Source organism: Chiloscyllium plagiosum, unplaced genomic scaffold, assembly GCF_037043375.1.
Source record: "Chiloscyllium plagiosum isolate Xiang-an unplaced genomic scaffold, Cpla_swu_hap1 HiC_scaffold_45, whole genome shotgun sequence".
Classification (NCBI taxonomy): Eukaryota; Metazoa; Chordata; class Chondrichthyes; order Orectolobiformes; family Hemiscylliidae; genus Chiloscyllium; species Chiloscyllium plagiosum.
The window spans coordinates 1,069,342-1,096,005 of NW_028270183.1; the positions used below are offsets into that span (position 1 = coordinate 1,069,342).

General features: G+C 42.7%; 1 protein-coding gene and 1 long non-coding RNA gene across 2 annotated transcripts in view; both read left to right on the forward strand.

Annotated features, from left to right (window-relative positions):
- LOC148136377 (uncharacterized) overlaps positions 1 to 17,742 on the forward strand; it is a 53,322-nt gene extending 35,580 nt beyond the window's left edge. Inside the window, exon 3 of the long non-coding RNA XR_015754397.1 lies at positions 17,644 to 17,742. This is a non-coding gene — a long non-coding RNA (uncharacterized LOC148136377). The remainder of the gene's footprint in view (positions 1 to 17,643) is intronic.
- Positions 17,743 to 17,796: 54 nt separating this feature from the next.
- The window catches only part of pde4a (phosphodiesterase 4A, cAMP-specific), a 734,216-nt gene continuing 725,348 nt past the window's right edge, over positions 17,797 to 26,664 (forward strand). Inside the window, exon 1 of the mRNA XM_087983115.1 lies at positions 17,797 to 17,911. Coding sequence (XP_087839241.1) covers positions 17,870 to 17,911 — 42 coding nt within the window. The 5' untranslated portion in view covers positions 17,797 to 17,869. The remainder of the gene's footprint in view (positions 17,912 to 26,664) is intronic.

Here is a 26,664-nt window from a genome sequence, read left to right on the forward strand (position 1 = left end):
CTCGCCTACAGCTCCACCTTCAGCACCATTATCCCCTCCAGACTGATCTTAAAATTTTGAGACCTAGGTCTCGGCTCCACCCTCTGCAACTAGATCCTCAGCTTTCTGACCCCATAGATCACAATCAATGAAGATAGACAACTACATCTCCTCCACAATAACACTCAACACTGAAGCCCCCTAAAATGATGTGTTCTCAGCCCCCTACTGTAATCCCTGTACACCCATGACTGTGTTGCCAAATTCCAAACAAATGCATGTAAAAGTTTGCTGACTACACCACAGTGTAAGGACGGAGAGTCAGAATACAGAAAAGAGATAGAGGGCTTGATGATATGGTGTAGTGAGAGCAACCTCTCTCTCAACATCGACAAAACTAAAGAACTGATCCTTGACACCATGAAACTCATACCTTGATTTGACTTTCCAAAATGCAAGACTTCACCTTTACCTTTATTAAACTCCATTTGCCATTGCTTGGCCACTTCCCCAGCTGATTAACATCTTGCTGCAATTTCTGATAGCCTTCCTTATAGAGTCATAGAGTCCTACAGTACAGATACAGACTCTTTGGTCCAAACTAGACCATGTTGTTCAAAATATCCATCCACACTAACTCCATTTCCCTGCACTTGGTCCATATCCTTCTAATCCTTTCCTATCCATGTATTTGTCCAAATGCCTTTTAAATGTTGTTAGTGTATCCATCTCAACCATTTCCACTGGCAGCTCATTCCATATGCATACCACCCTCTGTGTAAAACAGTTGCCCCTCAGGTTGCCTTCTATTCTTTCCCCCCTAACCTTAAACTGATGCCCTCTAGTCCTCAATTCCCCAACCCTGGGAAAAGGACTGAGTACATTCACCCTATCCATGCCTCTCATAGTCTTATACATCTCTATAAGATCCCCCTCAGTCTCCCACGCTCCAAAGAAAAAAGTCCTAGCTTATCCAACCTCTCTCTATAACACAAACCATGGAGTCCTGGCAACATCCTTGTAAATATCTTCAGAACTCTTTCCAGATAATAACATTCTTCCTATTAACAAGGTGACCAAAACTGAACACAATACTCCAAGTGATACCTCACCAATGTCCTGTATAACTGCAACGTAACTTCTGTACTCAATGCCCTGACTGATGAAGGCTAGTGTGCCAAAAGCCTTTTTCACTGCCCTATCTAGCTGTGACCCCACTTTCAGAGAACTGTGAACCTCTACTCCAAGATCCTTTTGTTCCACTACACTCTTTAAGACCCTACCATTCACCATGAAACTCTTACCTTGATTTGACTTTCCAAAATACAAGACTTCATCTTAATCTATATTAAACTCCATTTGCCATTTCTTGGCCCACTTCCCAGTTGATCAAGGTCTTGCTGCAATTTCTGATAGCCTTCCTCACTGCCCATGATACCACCTATTTTAGCGTTATCAGTGAACTTACTAATCATGCCTTATACATTCTCATCCAAATCGGTGATATACAGTAGTTAAGAAAGAGTAATCGGCCCAGCACTGACCCTTGAGGCACTCCACTAGTCACAAGCCTCCAGTCCAACAATCACCCTTTTATTATTACAGCTGAAAATGTGTTGCTGGAAAAGCGCAGCAGGTCAGGCAGCATCCAGGGAACAGGAGAATCGATAAGCCCTTCTTATGCCCGAAACGTCGATTCTCCTGTTCCCTGGATGCTGCCTGACCTGCTGCGCTTTTCCAGCAACACATTTTCAGCTCTGATCTCCAGCATCTGCAGACCTCACTTTCTCCTTTTATTATTACACTCTGCTTCCTACCATTAAGCCAAATTTTTTATCCAATTTGCCAGCTTGCCCTGGATTCCATGCGATCTAACCTTCCAGAACAGCCTACCATGTGGAACCTTATCAAAGGCCTTACTCAAATCCTTATAGACTATGTCTACTGCCCTGCTGTCATCAACCTTCCTAGTCACTTCACCAAAGAATTAAACAAATTTGTGAGGCATGATCTCCCACTCACAAATCCATGCTGACCACTCCTAATCAAATATTGTCTTTCTAAATGCATGTATATCTTATCCCTCAAAATTTTCTCAAGTAACTTACCCACCACAGATGTTATGCTTACTGGTCTATAGTTCCCAGGCTTTTCTTTGCAGCCCTTCTTGAATAATGGCACAACGTCCACAACCCTCCAGTCTTCTGGGACCTCACCCGTGGCTAACAATGATGCAAAAGTATCAGCGCTGGCTGTCGCAATTTCTTCTCTAGCCTTTTGCAGTATTCTTGGATATATCTGGTCAGGACCAGAAGATTTATCCATGTTCATACATTCTAATACTTCCAACACTTACTCTGCTGTGATATGGACTGTCCACAAGATATCACCACTGACTTCCCCAAGTTTTCATGTCTTTTTCCATGGTAAACACAGAGGAGAAATATTCATTAAGAACCTCACCCATCCCCAGTGGTTCTACACATACATGAACACTTAGGTCCTTGAAGGGCCCTATTCTCTCTCTAATTATTCTTTTTCCTTTAATTATACTTAAAGTACCTCTTTGGATTCATGCTAATCATTTCAGCCAAGGCTATCTCGTATTCCCTTTTCACCCTCCTGTATTCCCTACAGACCTCCAGGGATTCCCTTGAACCCAGCTGCCTGTACCTGAGCCACGCCTCCTTTTTTCTGGTCAAAGTCTCAATATCTCTCGTCATCCAGAGTTTCCTATTCCTGTCAACCTTGCCCTTCACACTTGCAGGAACATATAGACCTTGAAATCTAGCTATTTCACTTTTAAAGGCCTCTCACTTGCTAAAGGTCCCTTTGCCTGCAAACAGACTACTCCAATCAACCCCTGCAAGCTCTTGTCTAATTCCATCAAAAATTGCCTTGTCCCAGTTCAGAACTTGAACTTATGGACCAGTCTTGTCCCTCTCCATGACTATTTTAAAATCAAAAGAACTACGGTCACTGGTCCCAGAGTGCTCCTCCACTGTCACCTCTGTCAGCTGTCCTGCCCTATTTCCCAAGAGTAGGTCGGGTTTTGCCCCTTCCCGAGTAGGACCCTCTATACACTGCTTGAGGAAACTTTCCTGAATGCACTTAGCAAATTCCTCTCCATCTAAACCCTTAACACTCTGGCAATCCCAGTCTACGTTAGGAAAATTAAAATCCCGTACAATGACAACCCTATGACTTTAGAAAGAAAGGAGGAGAACATGCTCCCATGTATATCAGTGGAGGGAGTTTGAGAGGGTTGAGAGTATCTAGTTTGTGAAAGTGACGATAATCAATGAAGTCCTAGACTTCCCATGTAGATGTAATGGTCAAGAAAGCACAAGAATGGCTCTTCTTCCTCAGGCAACTAAGGATTTGATTAGATTAGATTACTTACAGTGTGGAAACAGGCCCTTCGGCCCAATAAGTCCACACCGACCCGCCGAAGCGCAACCCACCCAGACCCATTCCCCTACATTTACCCCTTTTACCTAACACTATGGACAATTTAGCACGGCCAATTCACCTAACCTGCACATGTTTGGACTGTGGGAGGAAACCGGAGCACCCGGAGGAAACCCACGCAGACTCTGGGAGAATGTGCAAACTCTACACAGTCAGTTGCCTGAGGCGACTGGTATGTTCAGAAGGACCTTCACCAACTTTTACCGATGCACTGTAGAAAGCATACAGTCTAGGCCTGGTATGGCAACTGCTACGCCTAGGACTGTAAAAAATTACAGAAGGTTGTGAGCACAGCCGAGACCATCACTGAAGGCGATCTCCCATCCAGGGACTCAATTGCCAAGGAAAGACTGCCCACATCATCAAAACCATATGCACCCCAGTATTGCTCTCCTACAACTTCTTCTGTCAGGCAGAAGATACAGAAGCTTAAGCACATGCACCAACAGGTTCGAGAACAGCTTCATCTCTGTTACTCGACTGATGAATGCACTAACTTCAAATATGCTGATCTTGTTAACGTTCATCTTGCCTCGCGCACATCCTCTGGGGTGTAACCTGTATGCCTCACTGTATTCCAGGTTTTTTTCACCCTATGATCTGTATGCTATTGCTTACTGTCATCTGCCTGTACTGCTTGCAAACCAAGCTTTTCACTTTACTTAGGTACATGTGACATTAAATCAAATCAAATTTCAGTTTGATGGATGATTAATTTTAACCTAATTGCTCAAAATAAAATGGGCAATTCAGATCAGCACCTGTTTTACATACCACTCAATTTACCTCTTTGATGGAGTTTAAGATAGGCAACTGATCCCATCTTTGACCAGTGAGCTGGCTAAAAATTAACCGATACGTTTAAATGCAACTTGCACAGCTGTGAAGCAACCTGGAAGTCCACATGCAGCCCAATCCCCTTTAAGTTCCTACTTATATGGTGCATCACAAAATTAAATGTGGTATTTTTGATATAGAAGCATAGAAAATAGGGAATGGGATAGACCATTTAGCCCTTCAAGCCTGCCATACCATTCAAAATGGTCATTATGATAATATAAGCTAAATATGCATTTTAGTTAACATGCTGTGCACTGTTAAAAACATTAAGGAGCCATTGGTTAGGAAATTATGTAAGTTAACTGTGTTAAATTAGAAATTACCATTGCGGTATGTTTAGTGGACAAATATTTGACTTACTTGTCCACTATCTTTGCTCACTATTTTAATGCTGGCATTAGTAGCTTAAATTAAAGTGGAACTAATAATTATCAAGAAATAACTAACAGTGAATACAAGCAATCATAAGGAACCGTTAGCAGATGCCATTTCTGCATTGTTAGTTTTACGTCTATCAGCAGTGTTCTGAGGAGAGGGTCAAAAAGAACATTTTAAACCAATATGGAGAAAGCTCCTTCAGTGGCTTATTTGACTACACAATGTATAATGTAGGATATATACTGCAAAATCCTACAGCGCTGGAGCTCTGAAATTAAAAAAAACAGGCTAGAAAAATTCAGCATCTGTGAAGAGAGAAACAGAGTTAATGTTTCGAGTATAAGTCTCTTTGGGAACAATAATATAGGACACAGCTGTGCAGAGCAAATGGTAGGTCATCATCCTGGTCTGTGTTCAGTCATTGAATTTTCTGTTGTGTTACACTGTTTCTCCTAGTGCCTCCTCAATAGGAAGTGGAAGGAAAATCAGCTAGGGTTAATATTCTACATTGACTTCTGGAAATGTTTTTTCATCAGGACAGGATCATGGCTTTTTGCTAAGTCTCACAGTCAAATGGTTTGGCAACACTAATCCTCTGGACTCAAAATAAAGAAGAATCCTAACCTTCCAGGTATACTTTCTGAAGAAATTAGATATCTTCAACTTCATTAGTGAATTTTCAGAGGATTCCTGCCCTATAACCTATTCAAGGGAAGTTGGAACAAGAAAGAGAGAAATAAACATTGTTCAGAACTTGATGGGTTAATTCCCTTGTCACATACAAACTATTTATTTTCACTTCCTAGGCTGAGCAGGTGTTGAGAATTAAATCCACCTTGGATGAAATCTACCACCCACCTGGTCTGGCTGCAGTTCAACAGACCCCATGCTCATCCTGACAGATTGTTCATATCTTAAAAGGCAGCATCATGTGGGTCATTGATGTAGTAATCATACTATTTCAAGTAGCATCAAAGCCATCTAATGCAAGAATAAACTGCAATTACAACTTAAAGTTACATAAAAACTTGGAGACGAGAAAAAGCGCAAGGTTTAATTATATCAAGTTTGATTCTGAGCTTCAGCAAGAACCTAAAGGCTGGTGCTTTGAGAGCTCAAAGTGAGAGACCTCTATTAAGACAACTGTAATAACAAAGATTCTTCTTTTACTGAGTCTGTAACTGAAATTGGAGTGTGATATGTGTAGGTCAAGGGGCTGAACAGGAATAGAACAGAGTCAAGGTAGAAGCATTGCTCATGGGTATGTATATAGGGATAGAGTAGGCATGGGACAGTAGCAGATGGGTTTGAAATAGGATATATGTGTGCTAAGTGCAGGATCGCAACTTGAGTTGTTGTTGGAAATTTATTGATATGTTAGTTGTTACTCACTAATTAACTATTAAATATATTTACACAATGCAATAACAAGGAAAGAAAGAGAATTTTGGTATAAAACATGCATTTTTAGAACTGTTGAGACAGCCTGCTGAAAACTTCAGAGACATAGCAGATTTTTTGAGTAAGTATAGGAGTGTTTCACATTTGTAAAATATTTTAACAGTTAGTAAATCTGCTGCTTCTGTTGCTGAGCTTGAAAATCTATGTTATAACATCCTGGATGTCATGGTCTGATTGCAGATGAGCTGGAGACCATATGTGAGGATGGTACAAAATAGCTGAGTGTGACATAACATGACAGCAGATCTCTTAGCAGGAGTAGCTTCTAGCAGTAACAGCAGATCCTGATGCTGCCAAATATTTGGTCATCCTGTAAGCATTTGATAGTTGTGAAGGGAGGGATGGAATGGGAAGGATGGGAGGGGATTGAGTAATGTTGACCTCCCGGCAAAACCAAACTGAGATGAAGTGCATCTTTTTTGCACCATCCATGAAATATCTTCAGATGTTTTCTTCACTGCTTTTGTTCATTCGTGGGGTGTGGGTATCACTGGCTGAACCAGCATTTATTGCCCATCCCTAGATGGCCATGAGAAAATGGTAGTGAGCCGCCTTCTTGAACCACTGCAGTCATTGCTAATAGAACACCCATAGTGCTGTTAGGGAGGGAGTTTGATCCAGTGATACTGAAGGAGGGGCAATATATTTCCAAGTTAGGATGGTATTTGGCTTGGAAGGAGACTTGTAGGTGTTCCCATGTATCTGCTGCCTCGCCTTTTCAGGTGGTAGTGTTGATGGGTTTGGAAGGTACTGTCTAAGGAGCCTTAATAAATTTCTGCATTGCATCTTATAGATGGACTGCTGGAGCTACTGAGTGTTGGTGATGAATGGTGTGAAAGTTTGTGGATGTGGTGCCAATTGAGTGGACTGCTTTGTCCTGGATGGATGGTGACAGGCTTGGTGGGGGTTGTTGCATTCATCTAAGTAAGAGGCAAGTATTCCATCACATATTTCTTATGACTTGCAGATGGTGAACAGGTTTTGAGGAATCTGGACATGAGTTACTTGCCGCAGGATTCTGAGCCTCTGTCCAGTATTTATGTGGCCAGTCTGATTCTTTTTTCTGGTGAATGGCAACCCCCAGGATTTTGATAGTGAGAGATTCAATGATAATGATGCCTTTGAATGTGAATTAGTGATGGTTAGATTCTCTCTTGTTGGGGATGGACATTCCCTCGCACTTATGTAATGTGAATATTACTTGCCACTTCTCAGCCCGAATCTGGATATTGTCCAGGTCTTGCTGCATTTGGACATGGATTACTTCAGTGTCTGAGAAGTCATGGATGATGCTGAATATTGTGTAATCATCAGCAAGCATCCCCACTTTTGACCTTATGATGGAAGGAAGGTCATTGATGAAGCAAATGAAGATGGTTGGGCCTAGGACACTGCTGAGGATCCTGGAAGTGAGACGACTGACTTCCAACAATCACAACCATTTTCTTTTGTACCAGGTACGACTCCAACAATTGGAGAATTTTCTCCTTGATTTGCCTTTGACCCTTGGTTTATCAGGGCTTCTTGATGTCACGCTTGGTTAAATGTGCCCTTCATGTCAAGGACAGTCAATCTCACCTCACCTCTAGTATTCATCAGTTTTGTAAATGTTTGAACTAAAGCTGTGATGAGATCAGGAACTGAATGGTCCTTGAGCAGGTTATTGCTAAGCAAGTGCTATTTGTGACAGCTTCTATCATTTTACTGATGATTGAGAATAAAATGAGCTGGTAATTGGCTGGGTTGGATTTGTCCCGCTTTTTGGTCAATTTTCTACACCATTGGGTAGATGCCAGTGTTGTATCTGTCCTAGAATGGCTTAGCTATGGGAACTAAAAGTTCTGATGCACACACCTTCAGAATTATTGCTGGAATGTTTTCAGGGCCCACAGCCATTGCAGTATCCAGAGCTTTCTTGATATTGTGTGGAGTGAATCAAATTGGCTGAGGACTGTGGAGCTTAAATCTTATCTGTTGGATGTGGAATTGCTTAGCTCTGTTTATCACTTGCTGTTTGGTATGCAAATAGCCCTGGCTTTGAACTTCACCGGGTTGTTAACTCATTTTTAGATATGCCGATGCTGCTCCTGGTATATCCTGCACTCCTTTGAACCAGGGTTGATCCACTGGCACTGAAGAATAATCATTTAAAGCATTTCTCTTTCCATAGATCTGCCAGATCTGTGTTGTTTCTTCAATATTTTCTCTCTTTATTTTGATCCCCTGACGTCATGGTAAAGTGGGGATATATGTTGGGCCATTAGGTTCAAGAACAATTATGCTGCTGATGGCCCATAGTGCCTCATGGGTATGCAGCCTCGTATTGCTAGATCTGTTTAAAGTTTATCCCATTCAGCACAATGATAATGCCACACACCATGATGGAGGACTGTGCAGTTGACACTCCTATCAATACTGTAATGGACAGACACATCTGCAGCAGGCAGATTGGGGAGGATGGAGTATATTTTTTTTTCCCTTTTTTATTGATTTCCTCACAATTCAGTTTGGCAACTATTTCCAATAGAACTCGATCAGATCAGTCTATAGTAGTGCTGCTGGTGGTGGACAGTGAAATTCCCAATTCTGAGTACATTCTGTTCCTTTGCCACCATCATTGTTGCCTCCAAGTGATATTCAACATTGAGGGCCTCTGATTCATCAGTCGGGGGTGGGGGGAGGTGAGGTAGGTGGTAATCAGCAGGAGATTTTCTTGCCCATGTTTGACCTGATGTCATGTTGTCATGTCAGAAATATATTTTCTATACTCTTTTCATTTCTTTACATCTGTGCAACATTTTTAAGTTTTATGACAAGTTGTCATCAAATTGCACAGAAATAACTCAATTCACTTGTAAATCTTAAAATATGACCATTTTCGTGAGATGCCAAGAGATTTGTATGCAGTGATGTTGATTAGCTGATGGATCTGTGAACTGCTTTAAGAAGCCACACTATCACTTGGGAGAGAGTCACAAACCAGGGGGAATGAAGTGAATGTTATTTTTCCAAGTACTTTTTGTAACCCTCCTGTCAGTGTCCTGTCAGACATGCAGAGAGGAGACTGATTTTGCTCTGTGCCATTCTCTGGAGATTATTTTCTCCTTCTGTAGATTTTTTTTCCCACTGCTGTTGCTATGGTTACATTATTTAAGGCAGTTTAAAAATCGTCCTGTTGTTTGCTTCCTCTCTTGAATCAATGAAATTCTCTGCCACACTTCCTGGGATAGAGCCAGTAAAAGACACCGACAATTCATCTTTCTCTGCCAGACATGGCTGTGAATGTTAACTAGAGCTCTGTTTGCTAAGAGCTATTCTGAATGGATGCATTTTTCTTTTACATCTCACCCCTGCATTTAATAATTTGCATTAATTTAATACTTATATTAAACATATATAATGAATTCAGATAGTGATTCACCAATTTGCGCTACAGTCACCTCCTCCGGACTGATCCAGCCCTCTCAACATGTCATTGGGTTATGTGAATCCTGTTCTATGGGATACTAGAATCGTTATAAAATCAAATAAAAACTCAAATGTGATTCTGCTGTTTACCTTCTTACCCAGGCTGTAAAAAATGTTTGTTGACTGCAAATGTAATTCGAACCAATTGGGGTTTGCTTAATATGACGTGGACAGGTTTGAGAACCAGGGAAGCAGGTGTAAGCCACAAAGGATATCAACAGACGATGGGGGGAGGTGAGAAAAAGATTTCAACTGGTTGAAAATGTTTAAAATCGATAATGTCCTGTTGTGTTAACCATTCTACCAGCTTGTTTAAATGACATTTTCTAAACTCTCTGGTAGCTCAGTAGTTAATTTTAAATGTACTAATTCACACAGGATGAGTAAGACCCAGGTCGGATCTGTTTTGCAGAATCAAAACTGTTTTCACTGCCTCTAGGGCAGAAAGGTGTAAAAATCAGCTCAGTTGCTTCTCCTCCTCATTGTCCAGTGTATGTATGTGCACATGGGATCAGGGTTGACTGTTGTGTCCCATGTTGGAATAGTTCACATACATTCATTTGATGAATTATCAGAGAGCATTTGTTGAGTAGTACCCTATCTTCTTTGCTCCATTACCAGCTCTTGCACATCTTCCTTCTCATCTCTATCCTCATCTACAAAAGGGCATGAGATTTAAGGGCTTCTTTTATTCAACGATTTTGAGACAATTTGTTTAACTTTTGCTGCTGCTTCCCTTTTTCTGTTTGCCCACCAAACTTAACTCAGTCCAGGCTCTTTTCTGCCATAAAATTGAAATTGCAACTCACTCTAGATCCTCTCCTATTGCTCTACCAGTGCTTGTCTTATCTATGACACTCACATTTTGCCTCTTTGACTCTGTCCCCATTAAATTGCTACTGTCCAAAATTATTTCCTTGCTCCCAAGCAGCTGACAGTGTCAATATTTCCTCTGGTCTACGACTTCCCCCATCCCTTTCAAAACCACTGTGGAAACATAGAAAAAGTAGAATTAGGCAATTTGACCTATCAAGCATGCTCTGCAGTTCAACATGATTATAGCTGATCCTCTATGTCAATGTGATTGTCCTACTCTCTTCCTATACTCCTTGAAACCTTCAGTTGTCTATAAATCTACCTATTTCTTTCTTAAATATGTTCAGTGATTTGGCCTCCATAGTTTGTTTACAAGCAATACAGGCAGATCATAGTAAGCAACGATGTACAGATCAAAGGTTGCAAAAAACAGATTGCACAGAGCTTGCGCTAAACGAGATCACCATTAACAAGATCAGCATTATTTGAGACTAGAAATTCCATTCATCAGTCTAATAACAGCTGTGAAGAAGCTGCTCCTGAACCTATTGGTGCATGTGTTCTGATTTTTCTATCTGATGGAAGAAGTTGTAGGAGATCACACCTGGGGTGCGATGGGACTTTAATGATGTTGGTAGCCCTTCCACGGCAACGAGCAGTGCAAATGGAGACCATGGATGGAAGGTTGGCTTCTGTAATGATCTGGGCTGTACACACAAATTTCTGTAGTTTCTTTGAGTCTTGGGCAGAGGTGTTGCCATTACTTGGTCATTATGCACCCAAACAGTATACTTTCAATGATGTATCTGTAGATGCGAAATTTCCTGAGCCACCTGAGGAAGAAGAGGTCTTGACTATTGCCTCTATGTGGGAAGTCCAGGATAGGTTGTCGGTATTGAAACTCTGAGGAACTTGATGCTCTCCACCCTCTCAACCTCAGTTTCCTTGATGTAGATGGGCATGTTCTCCTTTCTGAAGTCAATGATCAGTTCTTTAGTTTTGCCGATGTTGAGAGAGAGAGAGAGGTTGTTCTCATTGTACTGCGTCACCAAGCCCTCTGTCTCCTTTCTGTGTATTGACTCGTTGTTGTTAGATATCTGCCCTACTACAGTGCTGTCATCAATGAACTTTTGGAACTTGGCAACACAGTTTTTAGATACCTAAAATTTTATGTTATCATCCTTGTATGTGAAGCCTCAAACTATCATATCTCACTAATCTTTGACATCTTCCAGAATTTTGGACTTATAACATACAACATAGAACATAGAACATTACAGCGTAGTACAGTCCCTTTGGCCCTCGATGTTACACTGACCTGTGAAACCAATCTAAAGCCCATCTAACCTACGCTATTCCATTATCATTCATATATCTATCCAATGACCATTTAAATGCCCTTAAAGTTGGCAAGTCCATTACTGTTGCAGGCAGGGCATTCCATGCCATTACTACTCTCTGAGTAAATAACCTACCTCTGACATCTGTCCTATATCTACTGCCCCTCAATTTAAAGCTATGTCCCCTCATCATCACCATCTGAGGAAAAAGGCTGTCACAGTCCATCCTATCTAATCCTCTGATCATCTTGTACGCCTCCACGAAGTCACCTCTTAATCTTCTTTTGTCTAACGAAAACAGCCTCAAGTCCATCAGCCTTTCCTCATAAAATCTTCCCTACATATTCCGCAACATCCTGGTAAATCTCCTCTGCAGCCTTTCCAATCCTTCCACATCCTTAGTATAATGCGGCAACCAGAACTGTACGCAATACTCCAAGTGCGGCCGCAAGAGAGTTTTATACAGCTGTAACATGACCTCATGGCTCTGAAACTCAGTCCTTCTACCAATAAAAGCTAACACACTATACGCCTTCTTAACAACCCTATTAACCTGGGTGGAAACTTGCGACTTGTATGAATTCCATTCCCTTCACCTCACCAGGGGCACACTTGCTTTCTTGGACTACTTGGGCTGGAATTTCCTACCTAAATTTTTCCAATCCTCTGTTCCTTTAAGACCCTTGTGAAAATTCCATCTCATAACTTCCTCATAATACGTTAGCACTTGAGTTTTACTATATTGGGTGTATATTGAGAAATTGGAACAGAGTCTGTCATTTAGTTGAATGAGTGAAATTCAGTGAAATCATGACTGATCTGTAATCTCACACACTTCACCTTTGCCCATATTTGGAGATGGTGGCATAGTGATAATGTCACTAACCTAATAATCCAGATGACACAAGATCAAATACCACCAGAACAGTTGATTATATTTAAATTCAGTTACTAACAATTGCATTATAAACCTAGTCTCAGTAATGGTGATGATCATTGACTAATGTAGAAACACATCTGGTTTATTAATGTCCCTTTGGGGAGGTTATCTGCCATCCTTATCTAGGCTGGTTTACTTGACCCATATCCAAGCAAAAAATACATATATAACCAATATTCAGCATTTATTTAACAAAAAACTATTTCATGTAAAATTTTCAACTGATTTAGCATCAATTGCTTTCAGCTGGGAAAGATGAAGAGAAATTACTTCACTCAAAGGATTTTGAATGTTTAGAATTCTGCATCCCAGAGGGGTGTAGATATTCAATTGTTGAGTATATCTGAGGCTGAAATGGAAGAATTTTGATCTCAGTTAATCAAGAGATATGAGGAATGAGCAGGAAAATTGAGTTGTGGCAGAAGTTTAGTAGTGATTGTGATAATTGGCAGTACAGATTCAGTGAGTTGTTTGGTCTACTCCGTTACTATTTCTAAGCTGCTTATATTCTTATGGTGCTGAGCATCTCATGTAATTCAGCTGCACTCATCCAATAAATATAGACCATTCTATTACAATCTTTTATTTTTAACTTGCTAATGGGATGTCGGCAGCACTGATTATACCAGCATTCATTGATCATCCATAATCAACTTGGAGAAGGTTAGATTAGATTCCCTGCAGTGTGGAAACAGGCCCTTCCACACAACCAAGTCCACACCCTACGGAGAGTAACCCACCCAGACCCAATTCCCTCCGACTAATGCACCTAATACTATAGGCAATTTAGCATGGCCAGTTCACCTGACCTACACATCTTTGGACTGTGGGAGGAAACCAGAGGACCCGGAGGAAACCCACACAGACACGGGGAGAATGTGCAAACTCCACACAGTCACCCAAGGCTGGAATCAAACCTGGGACTCTGGTGCTGTGAGGCAGCAGTGGTAACCACTGAGCCACCGTGCCGCCCATGAAGGTGAGCTGCTGTAGTCCATTTTGTTAAGGTACACCCATAGAGCTGTTAGGAAGGGAGTTCCAGGATTTTGACCAAGTGAAGGGACAGATGTATTTTCAAGTCAGAAAGGTGTGTGGCTTGATGGGGAACTTGCATGCCATGGTATTCCCATATGTCTATTCCCTTTGTCTTTCTGGTTGGTTGATGTTACGGGTTTGGAAGGGGCTGATGAATAAGCCTCGGTGAGTCATGCCTTGGAGGCGGTGGATGGGCTTTAGTAAGTTAGTCATAGAGATATACAGCAAAGAAACAGATCCTTCAGTCCAACTCATCCATGCCGACCAGATATCCTGAATTAATCTAGTCCCATTTGCCAGCATTTTGCCCATATCCCTCTAAACCCTTCCTACTCATATACCCATCCAGATGCCTTTTAAATGTTGTAATTGTACCAGCCTCCACCAGTTCCTTTGGCAGATCATTCCATATACGCACCACCCTTTGCATGAAAAAAATGCCCCTTGGATCCCTTTTAAATCTTTCCTCTCTCACCTTAAACCTATGCCTTCTAGCTCTGGACTCCCCTATCCTGGGGGAACGATCTTGTTTATTTACCCTATCCATGCCCCTTATGATTTTATAAACTTCCATAATGTCACCCCTCAGCCTCCGATGCTCCAGGGAAACAGCCCCAGCCTTTTCAGTCTTTCCCCACAGCTCAAACCCTTCAACCCTGGCAACATCCTTGGAAATCTTTTCTAAACCCTTTCAAATTTTACAACATCCTTTCTAGAGGAGGGAAATCAGAATTGCACACAATATTCCAAAAGTGGCCTTACCATTGTCCTGTACAGCCGCAACATGACCTCCCAATTCCTATACTCAATGTTGCAGAGTTTGTCGTCTCGGTGTGTTGTAGCCACAGTGACTTTATGTCTGCCATCCACTGAAGTTTCTGATGAATGCTAAACCTCAGGATGTTGATGTAGTTTGCTGTTGTAATGTAGGAACAGCAAGGTAGCAATGTAAACTGCGTTGAAAACATGGAGCAACTGCAAAGAGATACAGACAGTTAGGTGAGTAAGCAGCATGATGGCAAATGAAGTACAGGTAGTTCTCATATAAAGTGTGCTTTGGCAGTGCGATTTGGCTATAACACCACTGAAGAATTAAAGCTCAGTATTTTCGAGAACGCTTGCCTCTGTTTGCAATAGCACGATTCCAGCGGCGATTGTTTCACATGCTTCTTTCTGCACATGTGCCAATGTCAACGCCGAAGTTTCCATGCCATTCTGCGTATGTACCGATGTCAGAGCATGTGAGAGGTACAGCATTATACATTGAGCAGCTTCATCTCAAAAATTAAATGAATGAATGTTCATTGCTCTCCCTCAGAGACAAGAATATTCTTGTATAATTCTTGTATAAGCCCTGTATAATTACTGCAGGACTGCATTACACTTATACATTCAATTTGCCTTTCTACTTTGTTCTTGTACCTGCATATCATATAATCTAAACCAATCCCCAAGAAACAGTCGGAAGACAATCAATCACAGCAATCTACTTCTACAACCACAACTGCACCTTAACATGGTAATTTTTAGATTAGATTTGCTACTGATTAGATTCCCTACAGTGTGGAAACAGGCCCTTCGGCCCAACAAGTCCACACCGACTCTCCGAAGAGTAACCCACTCAGACCCATTCCCCGACCCTACATTTATCCCTGACTAATGCACCTAACACTACGGGCAATTTAGCATGGCCAATTCACCTAACCTGCACATCTTTTGGATTGTGGGAGGAAACCGGAGCACCCAGAGGGAACCCACGCAGACACGGGGAGAATGTGCAAACTCTACACAGACAGTCGCCTGAGGTTGGAATCAAACCCGGGTCCCAGGCACTGTGAGGCAGCAGTGCTAACCACAGACCCACCGTGCCGCCCCTTTAAATATTCAGACTACAATACAGATTAGATTCCCAACAGTGTGGAAACAGGCCCTTCAGCCCAACAAGTCCACATCGACCCTCCGAAGAGTAACCCACCCAGACCCATTTCCCCTCTGACTAATGCACCTAACACTATGGGCAATTTAGCATGGCCAATTCGCCTGACCTGCACATCTTTGGACTGTGGGAGGAAACTAGAGCACCTGGAGGAAACCCAGGCAGACGATGATGATCCTCTGTCCCTGCATTAATAATATTTTTTCAATGTACTGTGTTAAATTTACTTTTGTTTCATTAATAAATATGACTTAAATTTTCATTCAAGCTGTGTTAGGCTTTTGGGTGTTTTTTTGAGTGATTGCGAGTGTTATTTTTTGCTGGTATGCCCCTAACTCTAGTTTTCCCATTGGCCTCATTAATGTTTATTAAGCGATTTTCTATTAAGTGAGGTTTTGCTGGATGCAACTATGGCATTATAGAACTACCTGTATAAAATGGATAAATGTTAACTTATTCATTCTAGTAATGAGAATAAAAAAGCAGAATATTTTGATGTTGGTGTTCAAAGAGATTTAGATTGGCTCTTACATGGTACAGAAGAAAGTTAACATACAGATACAGCAAGCAATTAGAATGGCAACTAGCATATTGACCTTTATTGTAAGTGGATTGAGGTGCAGAAAAGGAGATCTTGTTACAATTGTACAGTATTTCGATGACACTAAATTTTGAATACTGTGTGGAGTTTAGATCTCTGTATTGAAGGAGGGGCAAACTTGCATAGGAGGTCAGATAGCAAAGCCTCTTGGGATTGGTCCCTGGACTGGTGTTTGGTGAGGATTGTGACAAGAAGTTGGATGGTTTGAGCTCATATTTTCTAGAGTTTAGAAGAATGAGGGGCATTGAAACTTACAGGACTGTGAAAGGGCACAGTAGGGTACATGGAGGCACAGTCTTGGGATAAAGGGCCAATTGTTTTGGATTGAGATGAGGACAAGTTACTTCAGAGATTTCTGAATCTTTAGAATTCTCTACCCCAGACCATTGTGGATGCTCAATCATTGAATATGTTGAAGTATGGGATAGACAGATTTCTGGTTTCCTCAGGGAATCGATGGATATGGGATGGAAAATGAACAGGAAGGTGGACCTGAAACCTGCAATAAGCTATTAAGTGCAGAACAGACTTGACAAACTATATGTTCTCGCTCTCACTCATATTCCATATGTTCCTATGATATAGGTGAATCAGCAATTTAAATAATGTCTGTGGGAGATGGTTATATTCCCTTGTGTTGGTGATGGGCTAGTACTTGTGAAGCACGAATATTCCTTGCCATTTATCAGCCCAAGTCTGAATGTTATCCTCATTTTGCTGCTTATGATTATGGATTGCTTAAGTACTGAGGAGTTGCACCTGGTAAACCTTTGTACTTCTCCAAGTTCTTGACAATCTTCCTCAGTGTGGAATATACAGTTGCACAATTTAGTTGTCATTGGGTGGCAGCATTTAAAGACAACCAAGAACAGATCTTGGGAGACTCTGGAGATTACTATGGAGGGAGCTGGAGGAGAAGCTGGAAAAGGTGCAAACTGTGGTGGAAATAGCATAAATAGACCTCACTTGACACTAAAGTAGAAACAAATGAAACATAGCAGAGGAGGATGATATGATTCACCATGTCACATTTTGTAGACAGACATCATTATAGTTTAAGGAGATGTAATTGGTGATCATGTCAAACACTATTTTGATGCTGTATATAGGAAGAAAACCAGAGTAGAGATCTCTGAATAGTGAGACAGGGAGGTGATGTCAAGTTCAAAGATCTTCAATAAGAAGAAAAAGGTAGAGATTGCTGTAGTTGTACAAAAAGATGAATTCAACACAAAAAAGTCACACAGTACATTGGAATGCAGAGGCAATTACCATTACACATTGAGGTTCTGCAGAAGTTTTGATTTTTTTTCACTTATTTTATTCATGCCTATGTTCACATGAACATATAATACTCCCCTTTGTTCTTCATCTACAGGAGATATCAGGACATGCAAGCATTTTATTCCTGGTGCTGATAATTTAAAAATATTTGATTAAAATATTCGCAGACTCCAAGCAACAGGGTCTTCATAAAGCTGAAACCAGGACTGGCAACTCCTGATGCAGTAACCAGCACATTATTTTCATCGCAGAACTGGCTGAAGTTTATACACTGTGACCATTCTTCTCCTTATCACAGGACTGGGCCAAACTTTCTCACAATGAAAAAGAGCAGCAGTGTCCTAGCTGTGAATGCAGAAGATGTAAGTACAACAAATTTAAAGAATGCATTGTATTTTAGAATAAGAACATAATAAAAAGAGCAGGAGAGGCCATTCAGCCTTTGAGATCACTGCACCATTCAGTGAGATAATGCCTGATCTACTTCAATATCATTTTGCTGTTTTCCCCATATCCTTTGAGATTGCATTATTTATTGATGCCCAGTTTGGGCTCTGCCAGGGCCACTCTGCCTGAACTCATTGCAGCCTTGGTTCAACCATGGATAAAACATCTGAATTCCAGAGATGAAGTGAGTAACAACCTTTGACATCAAGGCCACATCTGATTAAGTGTGTTATTAAGGAACTCTAGCAAAACTGGATTTATTGGGATTCGAGGGAAAAGTTCTCCAGTGTTTGGAGTCATACCTGCCACATAAGAAAGTAGTGGCTGTTTATCAAGAGAGAGCGAGGACTGCAGATTAGATTTGATTCCCTACAGTATAGGAACAGGCCATTTGACCCAACAAGTCCACACTGACCCTCCAAAGAGCAACCTACCCAAACCCATTCCCCGACCCTATATTTACCCCTGACTAATGCACCTAACATTATGGGCAATTTAGCATGGCCAATTCACCCGACCTGCACATCATTGGATTGTGGGAGGAATCCCACGCAGACATGGGGAAAATGTACGAACTCCACACAGACAGTCTCCTGAGGCAGTGCTGGAGGTCCGAGTGGGAAACTGGTGAAATTCACATTGGTCCTGTGTGGTTGGAGGGTCCCAGGACGGAAGATGAGACGTACTTCTTCCAGGCATTGAGCGGTTAGGGTTTGGCAGTGGAGGAGGCCCAGGACTTGCATGACCCGCACCTCCCTCCCATCCTGGGGCTCTCCATCTCCATTTCTGGCAATCTATTCAACACAGACATCCAGTACAAACCCACCGACTCCCATAACTACTTGAACTACACCTCCTCCCACCCTGCCTCCTGTAAAAATGCTCTCTGTTATTCCCAATTCCTCTGCCTCCACCGCATCTGCTTCCAGGAGGACTAATTCCACCATAGAACATCCCAGATGGCCTCCTTCTACAAAGACCGCAATTTCTCCTCTCACATGGTCGACAATGTCCTCCAGCGCATCTCCTCCACTTCCCCACCTCCACCCTTGAACCCAACCCTTCTAACCGCAACAAGGACAGAACCCCGCTGGTCTTCACCTTCCACACCACCAACCTCCACCATTCCCACCACCTACAGAGACCCCACTCCAATTACAAATAGACCCCACTACCAGAGTTATATTTCCATTCCCACCCCTTGCACATCCAACAGAAATTTACCTGTACTTCTACACGTCATCCATTGCACCCGATGTGGTCTCCTCTACACTGGGGAGACAGGACGCCAACTTGCACATCATGTCAGAGAACATCTCTGGGACACCTGCACCAACCAACTCCACTGCCTTGTAGCTGAACACTCCAACTCTCCCTTCCACTCTGCCAAGGACATGCAGGTTCTGGGCCTCCTCTATCACCAAACCCTAACCACCTGATGCCCAGAAGAATGCCTCATCTTCCATCTTGGGACCCTCCAAACAATATAGATTTCACCAGTTTCCGCATTCCCCCTCTCCCCACCTTATCCCAGTCGCAACCTCCCAACTTAGTACTGCTCTCTTGAACAGTCCTACCTGCCCATCTTTCTTCCTACCTATCTGCTCTACCCTCTTCTCTGACCTATCACTTTCACTCCTTCCTTCATCTACCTCTTGCATTCTCAGCTACCTTCCACCCAATCCCCTCCCATTTATCTCTCAGCCCCCTTGGCCCACAAGCCTCATTCCTGATGAAGGGCTTATGCCCAAAATATACTGTCCTGTTCCTCAGATGCTGCCTGACCGGCTGTGCTTTTCCAGCACCACACTCTTCGTGGCTGTTGGTCAGTCATCTCAGTTCCACGATGTCTCTCCAAGAGTTCCTCAGTATAGTGTCCTTGGCCCAACCACCTTTAGCTGCTTTATCAATGACCTTCCCTCTACCATAAGGTCAGAAGTGGGGCTGTTGGCCAACGATTACACAATATTTAACACCGTTCACAATTCCTCAAAAACTGAAGCAGCCCATACCAAATGCAATGAGACTGAGACAATATCTAGTCTTAAGTTGAAAAATGGCAAATAACATTTGCACCACACAAGTGCGAGGCTAGACCACCAGAATATCACCTCGCTAAAACTGGCTGCCCCATAGCTATAGATCACTCAAAGTGTTAACTGACTAAGGGTGATACATCTCTCCACCTGGTCCACCTAGAGAAGAAGTGCCACCTCAGAATTCTGCAGACCGTTTGGTTTGCAGGCAGTTCTGTAGTCCCAGCAGCCCAGGTTCAAGCAATGGCCGCTGCTGGACTACAGCCAGTTACTGAAGGAGGACAAATGGATGGCAATCTGGGGTATTGGCGGGTTCTCAGATGTTGGGGGCTGGGTTTGAGAGACTGTGAGGGAGTTTTAATTTTGTTGGGGGTGGGTGGATGGTGCATTTCATATTAGCACAGGATATCCATAAAGGATTCACATGGTGACTGACACTAAAGCTGCTAGTTTTGCCAAATTAAAATGGGTCTCCCTTTGTTGCAGATGTAACAATGACAGGAGTGAGAAATTTGGCTCTCAATGGAGCACTACTTGAGTCAGGGAGTAGGAGACAGAGTGAGAGATGGAAGGAGTCAGGAATTAGGAGTGAGCTGGGGAGTGGGAGAGAGAGAGAGAGTTGGGGAATATCAAGCAGTCGAAGAGATGGGGAGAGAGAGAGTCACGAAAATGGAGATAGAGATTCAGGATATAGGAGACAGTCGGAGACAGGAGTTAGGGAGAGGTGAGGAATGAGACAGGCTTCTCCAAAATGTTACCATTAAGTCACGAAATGTTACATTGGCCAGCACAAAACAATGCTGAAGCAGATGTCCCGATGATAATTGTGCATAGCTTCGCCATTATACGTGCAGTATTAAAGAGCAATGATGCTGAATGAAGCAATTTAAAATTGGGCTTACTGTGCTTCCCTTTTGAACTTGCACAAAGCTCTTCATCTGTCTTGGAATCTCATTTTTTTCTCTGAACATTTGCTCTCAATTCCAATCTTGCCTGGTCAACATCTGATATGCTTTCCACTATTGGTGAAGATCCATGGGATGTTCTTTGTGATAAATGGGCTATTTAAATGTAAATTGTTCAAACTGTTTTAAAATCCATGAGGTGCCTGTTTTACGAATGTCTGATTTAAGATTGCTGATACTGAAGACCGGGATTTCACATTACTATTAATTTTAAGGATCTGACATGCGAACATACTTATGAACAGATATTTTACAGTATTGTACTGTGCTCTGATGTGTTCTGGATGTACTGGAACCTGTTGTGTCACCCAGGGACCTTGTGTATAGTGAAAAGTGCAGTTTCAGACCCCAAATACAGCATGCTTTATGGCTGTGACACCCTCTGGTGAAAGGAAAGCTGAACTACAGTGGTTGTGACCCTGAGGTCTGGGACCAAATTCAACAAGAAAATTTAATTATTAATCTAAATGTGGAATACATTAAAAGCTTTCTTTGAATGTATCCAAGTTTGAAAAGATGACAGATCTCAACGATGAATTTTTATAATGTTCATTATTTATTGATCAATGGGAATACCATTGGTTTTTTCATTCCTGTCTCTGTAAAGGATGTGCCTTCAGTCAAATCGTATTTGTTGTGTTTAGCGTTACAAGTACTCCTTCTGCAGTTTCCAGCTGATGACTGTATTAATAAGCCTGGGTTACCCCTTTAAAGAGGATTATATTGTTCCTTTAAAAGGGGTAATTTGTTGTTGAGAACTGAAAAGCAGCATGTTATTTAAATAGAGAGAACGACTGTAGAACTCTGAACTACAGAGGGTTCTGGGCATCCTGATACATGAGTCACAAAATGTGTGTATCCAGGTACAACAAGTGTTTCAGGAGACAAACTGAATACTGTTGTTTATTGTCAGAGGAATGGAAAATAAAAGTAGGGCAGCTGTGCTACAGTTATTGAGAATATCGCTGAGGCCACATCTGGAGTATTGTATTGTTTTTATCTCCTTATTTAAAAAATAATGTAAAGTAGTAGTGCAAACAAGGTTAACTTGACTGATTCCTGGGATGAGGGAGTTACCTTATAAGGAAAGGTTGAACAAGTTGAGCCTGTATCCACTGGTCTTTGAAAGAACGAGAAATGTCTTCACAGGGAGCAGTTGAGGCTGGGTCATTCTCAAGGCAAGGAAAAACAGATGCAAAACTAACAAGTGATTGAAATGGTATCAGGGGTAGGCAGAAATGTATGTTTGAGGCCATGGTCAACTCAAATAGTTCTATCAAATGATGGAGCATGCTAGAGGGGCTGCATGTCCTACTGTTGCTCCTAAATTATCTGTTTGTATGTTCGTACATTTCTGCCAAAAGGAGCAGCATCACTATATTTTGCATCACTCTCTGTGCATGTGGATTACAATCACATATAGCAAACTTTTTATTAAGTGGCACCTAAGGAACCAGGAGTCTGCTGGTTGAGCAAATATTCTGGTTGATCAGCCAGCACACCCCAGTTCCAGAAGTGCCGGTTAATAAAATGTTTGTTGTAGTCTATTTAAAGCATAAATCACTTAAATAATAATACCTTAAATAAAACTTATAGAATGTAATGTATAGAGGAATCTCGATTATCTGAATATCAATTATCCGAAAATCAGATTATCTGAAGGAGATCTCGAGGTCCCGATAGAAACATTTAATCAAAGACGTGTTTCCAACAGCCATCGTGTCTTTTGTTTACAGTGATTAAACAGGCACAGTCTCCAAACAACTGACCTCCCATCCCCTCTCTCTCCCCACACTTTCCCTGGAGTTCTACAGAGGGGTGTCTCTAAACCCTCCCCCCCTTCCCCAGATAATCTCTCCAACATTGTCCTGTATAGGGCAAAGGCAGAACCTGTCAAAAGGTTTTTTTTAGATTACATTACAGTGTGGAAACATGCCCTTCGGCCCAACAAGTCCACACCGACCCGCCGAAGCGTAACCCACCCATACCCCTACATTTACTCCTTACCTAACACTAAGGGCAATTTAGCATGGCCAATTTACCTGACCTGTACATCTTTGGACTGTGGTAGGAAACCGGAGCACCCGGAGGAAACCCACGCCGACACAGGGAGAACGTGCAAACTCCACACAGTCAGTCACCTGAGGCTGGAATTGAAACCAGGTCTCTGGCGCTATGAGGCAGCAGTACTAACCACTGTGCCACCGTGCCGCCCACAAAACGTTGTATGTGTGGCTGCGGCTGTGCGTGCGTGCGCTATTTGGAGACTTACCAGAAAAAGGCATCTGCTACAGTAGCAGCAGTCCTGTTGTTGGGTGTCCAGCTGCCCCGGAGAGGGGGGTGAGGGCGGACTGGGGGGTCGGGGGGGGAAGAAACGGTGTTGGACAGAGTTGGGGAGGTGGGATGAGTTTTGCTTGGGATTGGGGCGGGGCTGGATGGGGTTAGGGGCAGGGTGGAGCTGGACAGGTTTGGAGCGGAGGCGGTGTTGGATGGGGTTGGGGGCGTGAGGTTGGATGGGGTTGGTGTGCTGCTGCAGTCTCCTGAATGGGAATCAGACTTTTAAAAACTCTTGAGCCCCAGAGGAAAGGCATTTAATCAATTAACCGAATAATCAATTATCCGAACGAAATAGTGCCCGCCCATCTCGTTCGGATAATTGAGGTTCCCCTGTAAATGTAAATTAGACTTAAAACATAACTTAAACATTATCACCAGAATCACATTACTAGGATCATCAGGTTGAGTCACTACCATTCAAGGATCGCCACCTGATTCAACATTTTCTTTCTTAAACAAATCCTGAATGTCAGCTAGCTTAAAATAATCTTGCTTTTTCTGTAAGAATGTAGAATGCAGTAAATGTAACCGAATGACTTCTTGCGCGGTGTAGCAATTTTGAGTTTCAGCAAATTTAAGCAACACCTGAAAGGCCTCTGCCGCCTTAGCCCAAGAAACCCTCACTTCATGCAATTCTTCATCAGTGTTCCTTTCAGATTCGCTCTCTTTCGTTGGATTCAAGGCGGTCTTAATTATTTCATCATCATTCAACACATGCCTAACATCTTTATCAACATCAACCCACAGTTCCAATTCTTGTTCACTAAATTTACACACAAGATTTTCATCACTTTGCACATTTTTCATCATCAAAGCCATTTCCATGACTGTACTTTTCTTCTGACAAACTCTGAAATCTTCGAATTCTTCATCTGAAGATAAACTTACATTGGGCAATAATTTATGCCAAGCACACCTCAAAGTCTGGGGCTTAACTAACTTCCAAGCACAAGCTACATTATACACTGCATCTTCCAGAGTATATACATTCTGAAACTTGGTAATCTTTTCATTACTGCTCAAAAGTTTACGTAATAAGTTTTTTCTGTAGTGACACTTTAAATTTTCGATGATCCCTTGGTCCATGGGCTGGATTAACGCAGTCACTTTCAGTGGTAAATAAATAACAAATATATTTCCTGACACCAATTTCGACTCTGGAGGATGAGCTCTACAGTTATCCAGCAATAAGATACACTTGCTGTCTTCGGGTTTTCCAATCTTTCGGAAATGCTGCTTAACCGAAGGGACAAAAAAGTGGTGAAACCAATGAGTGAATAATTGAACGTCCATCCATGAATTACTTTGAGCACTGTACCCAACAGGTAGGTGACGCAAATTCTTGAAAACACATGGATTCTTGGATTTCCCGACGACAAAAAGTTTTATCTGGTGTGTTCCAGCGGCATTGGCGCAAACGAGGACTGTTATCCGATCTTTGTTCTTCTTCAATCCCTCAGCATGAGCCTCACCAGAACCTGGCAGAGCTGATTCCGGAAGGTATCTCCAGAGCAGCCCGCTCTCATCAGCGTTATAGATCTGGTCGGGTGAAAGACCGTGTTCAGCAACGATTTTTGCGAAGTGATCACACAACGATCCCTGTGCTCGGCACTCAGCTGCCGTGCTCCCCCCTGACAGGTCCAGGTGCCGTATGCCATGCCGTAACTTAAAACAAGTGAGCCAGCCTTCAGAAAAGGCGCAAGGGCCAGTCAGCTGCAACTTGGTGTACAGCTCCTTGGCCTTTTCGATCAGCATCGCCCGTGTCATCGGAATCCCCTCCAGGCGCTTGAGGGCAAACCACTGGTACAACACCGTGTCGAGTTCTTCCAGTTTGGGTTTCTTCAGCGTGCGCCTCTTATCCGCACTCCCGCTGCTCTCTGACAGTGTGTAAAACTTCAGCAGCTCCTGCTTCTGCCGCTTTATGTCATAAATAGTGGACGAGCCAATGTTGAACTCGGTCATGATCTGACTGCGCTTCTCTCCCTTCTCAAGCCGTTGACATATTTCTATTTTCTGCTTGAGTGTCAGTACCACACGTTTACGTTTGCGGCTCGAGCGAGCGGTCGGAGTTTCCGTCATGGCGGACGCCGGGGGCAGTTGTTCTCGCGACAAACCGCCGCCACTGTCTGACTCTCCCAAACAATATGGCGGAAGTGGAAGCAGGAAGGTGCCAAGCGCGCCACTGATCCGGCAGCGGCGGAACACGGAACTACCGGCAGCGAGCCTTCTCACTCGCACCCTCCGCTGACGACTTGGCTCAACATTTTTGGCGGTTTGTCGAGAGGGCAGGCTGACCAGGATGCCGGTTAAAACAAAGTTGTGACACAGACATAGACCTGTACAGCACGGAAAACAGACCCCTTCGGTCCATCTTTTCCATGCCGACCAGATATCATAGAATCATGGAATGCCTACAGTGTGGAAACAGGCCATTTGGCCCAACAAATCCACACCGGCACTCCAAAGGCGTTCCCACCTGTATCCATTCCCCTACCCTATTAGTCTACATTTCCTCTGACTAATGCACCTAACCTACACATCCCTGAACACTATGGGCAATTTAGCATGGCCAGTTCACCTAACCAGCACATCCTTTGGACTGTAGGAGGAAACTGAAGCACCCGGAGGAAAACCATCTAGTCCCATTTGCCAGCATCTGGCCCATAACCTTCTAAAGCCTTCCTATTCATATACCCATCCAGATGTCTTTTAAATGTTGTAATTGCACCAACCTCCACCAGCTCCTCTGACAGTTCATCCCATACCTGCACCACCCTGCGTGAAAAAGTCCCCTCGGGTCCATTTTATATCCTTCCCCTCTCATCTTAACCTATGCCTTCTACTTTTGGACTCCTCTACCCTGGGGAGAAACCTTGACTATTCACCTGATCCATGCCTCTTGTAATTTTATAAAACTCTATAAAGTCACCACTCAGCCACTGATGCTCCTGGGAAAATAACTCCAGCAGATAAATTTTGATGGTATTAGGCAAGAACTTTTGAAAGCTGACTGGAGGCAGATGTTTGCAGGTAAAGAGACGGCTGGAAAATGGGAAGCCTTCAGAAATGAGATAACAAGAATCCAGAGAAAGTATATTCCTGTCAGGGTGAAAGGAAAGGTGGGTAGGTATAGGGCATGCTGGATGACTAAAGAAATTGAGGGTTTGGTTAAGAAAAAGAAGGAAGCATATGTAAGGTATAGACAGGATAGGTCGAGTGAATCCTTAGAAGAGTATAAAGGAAGCAGGTGTATACTTAAGAGGGAACTCAGGAGGGCAAAAATGGGACGTGAGATAGTATTGACAAATAGAATTAAGGAGAATCCAAAGA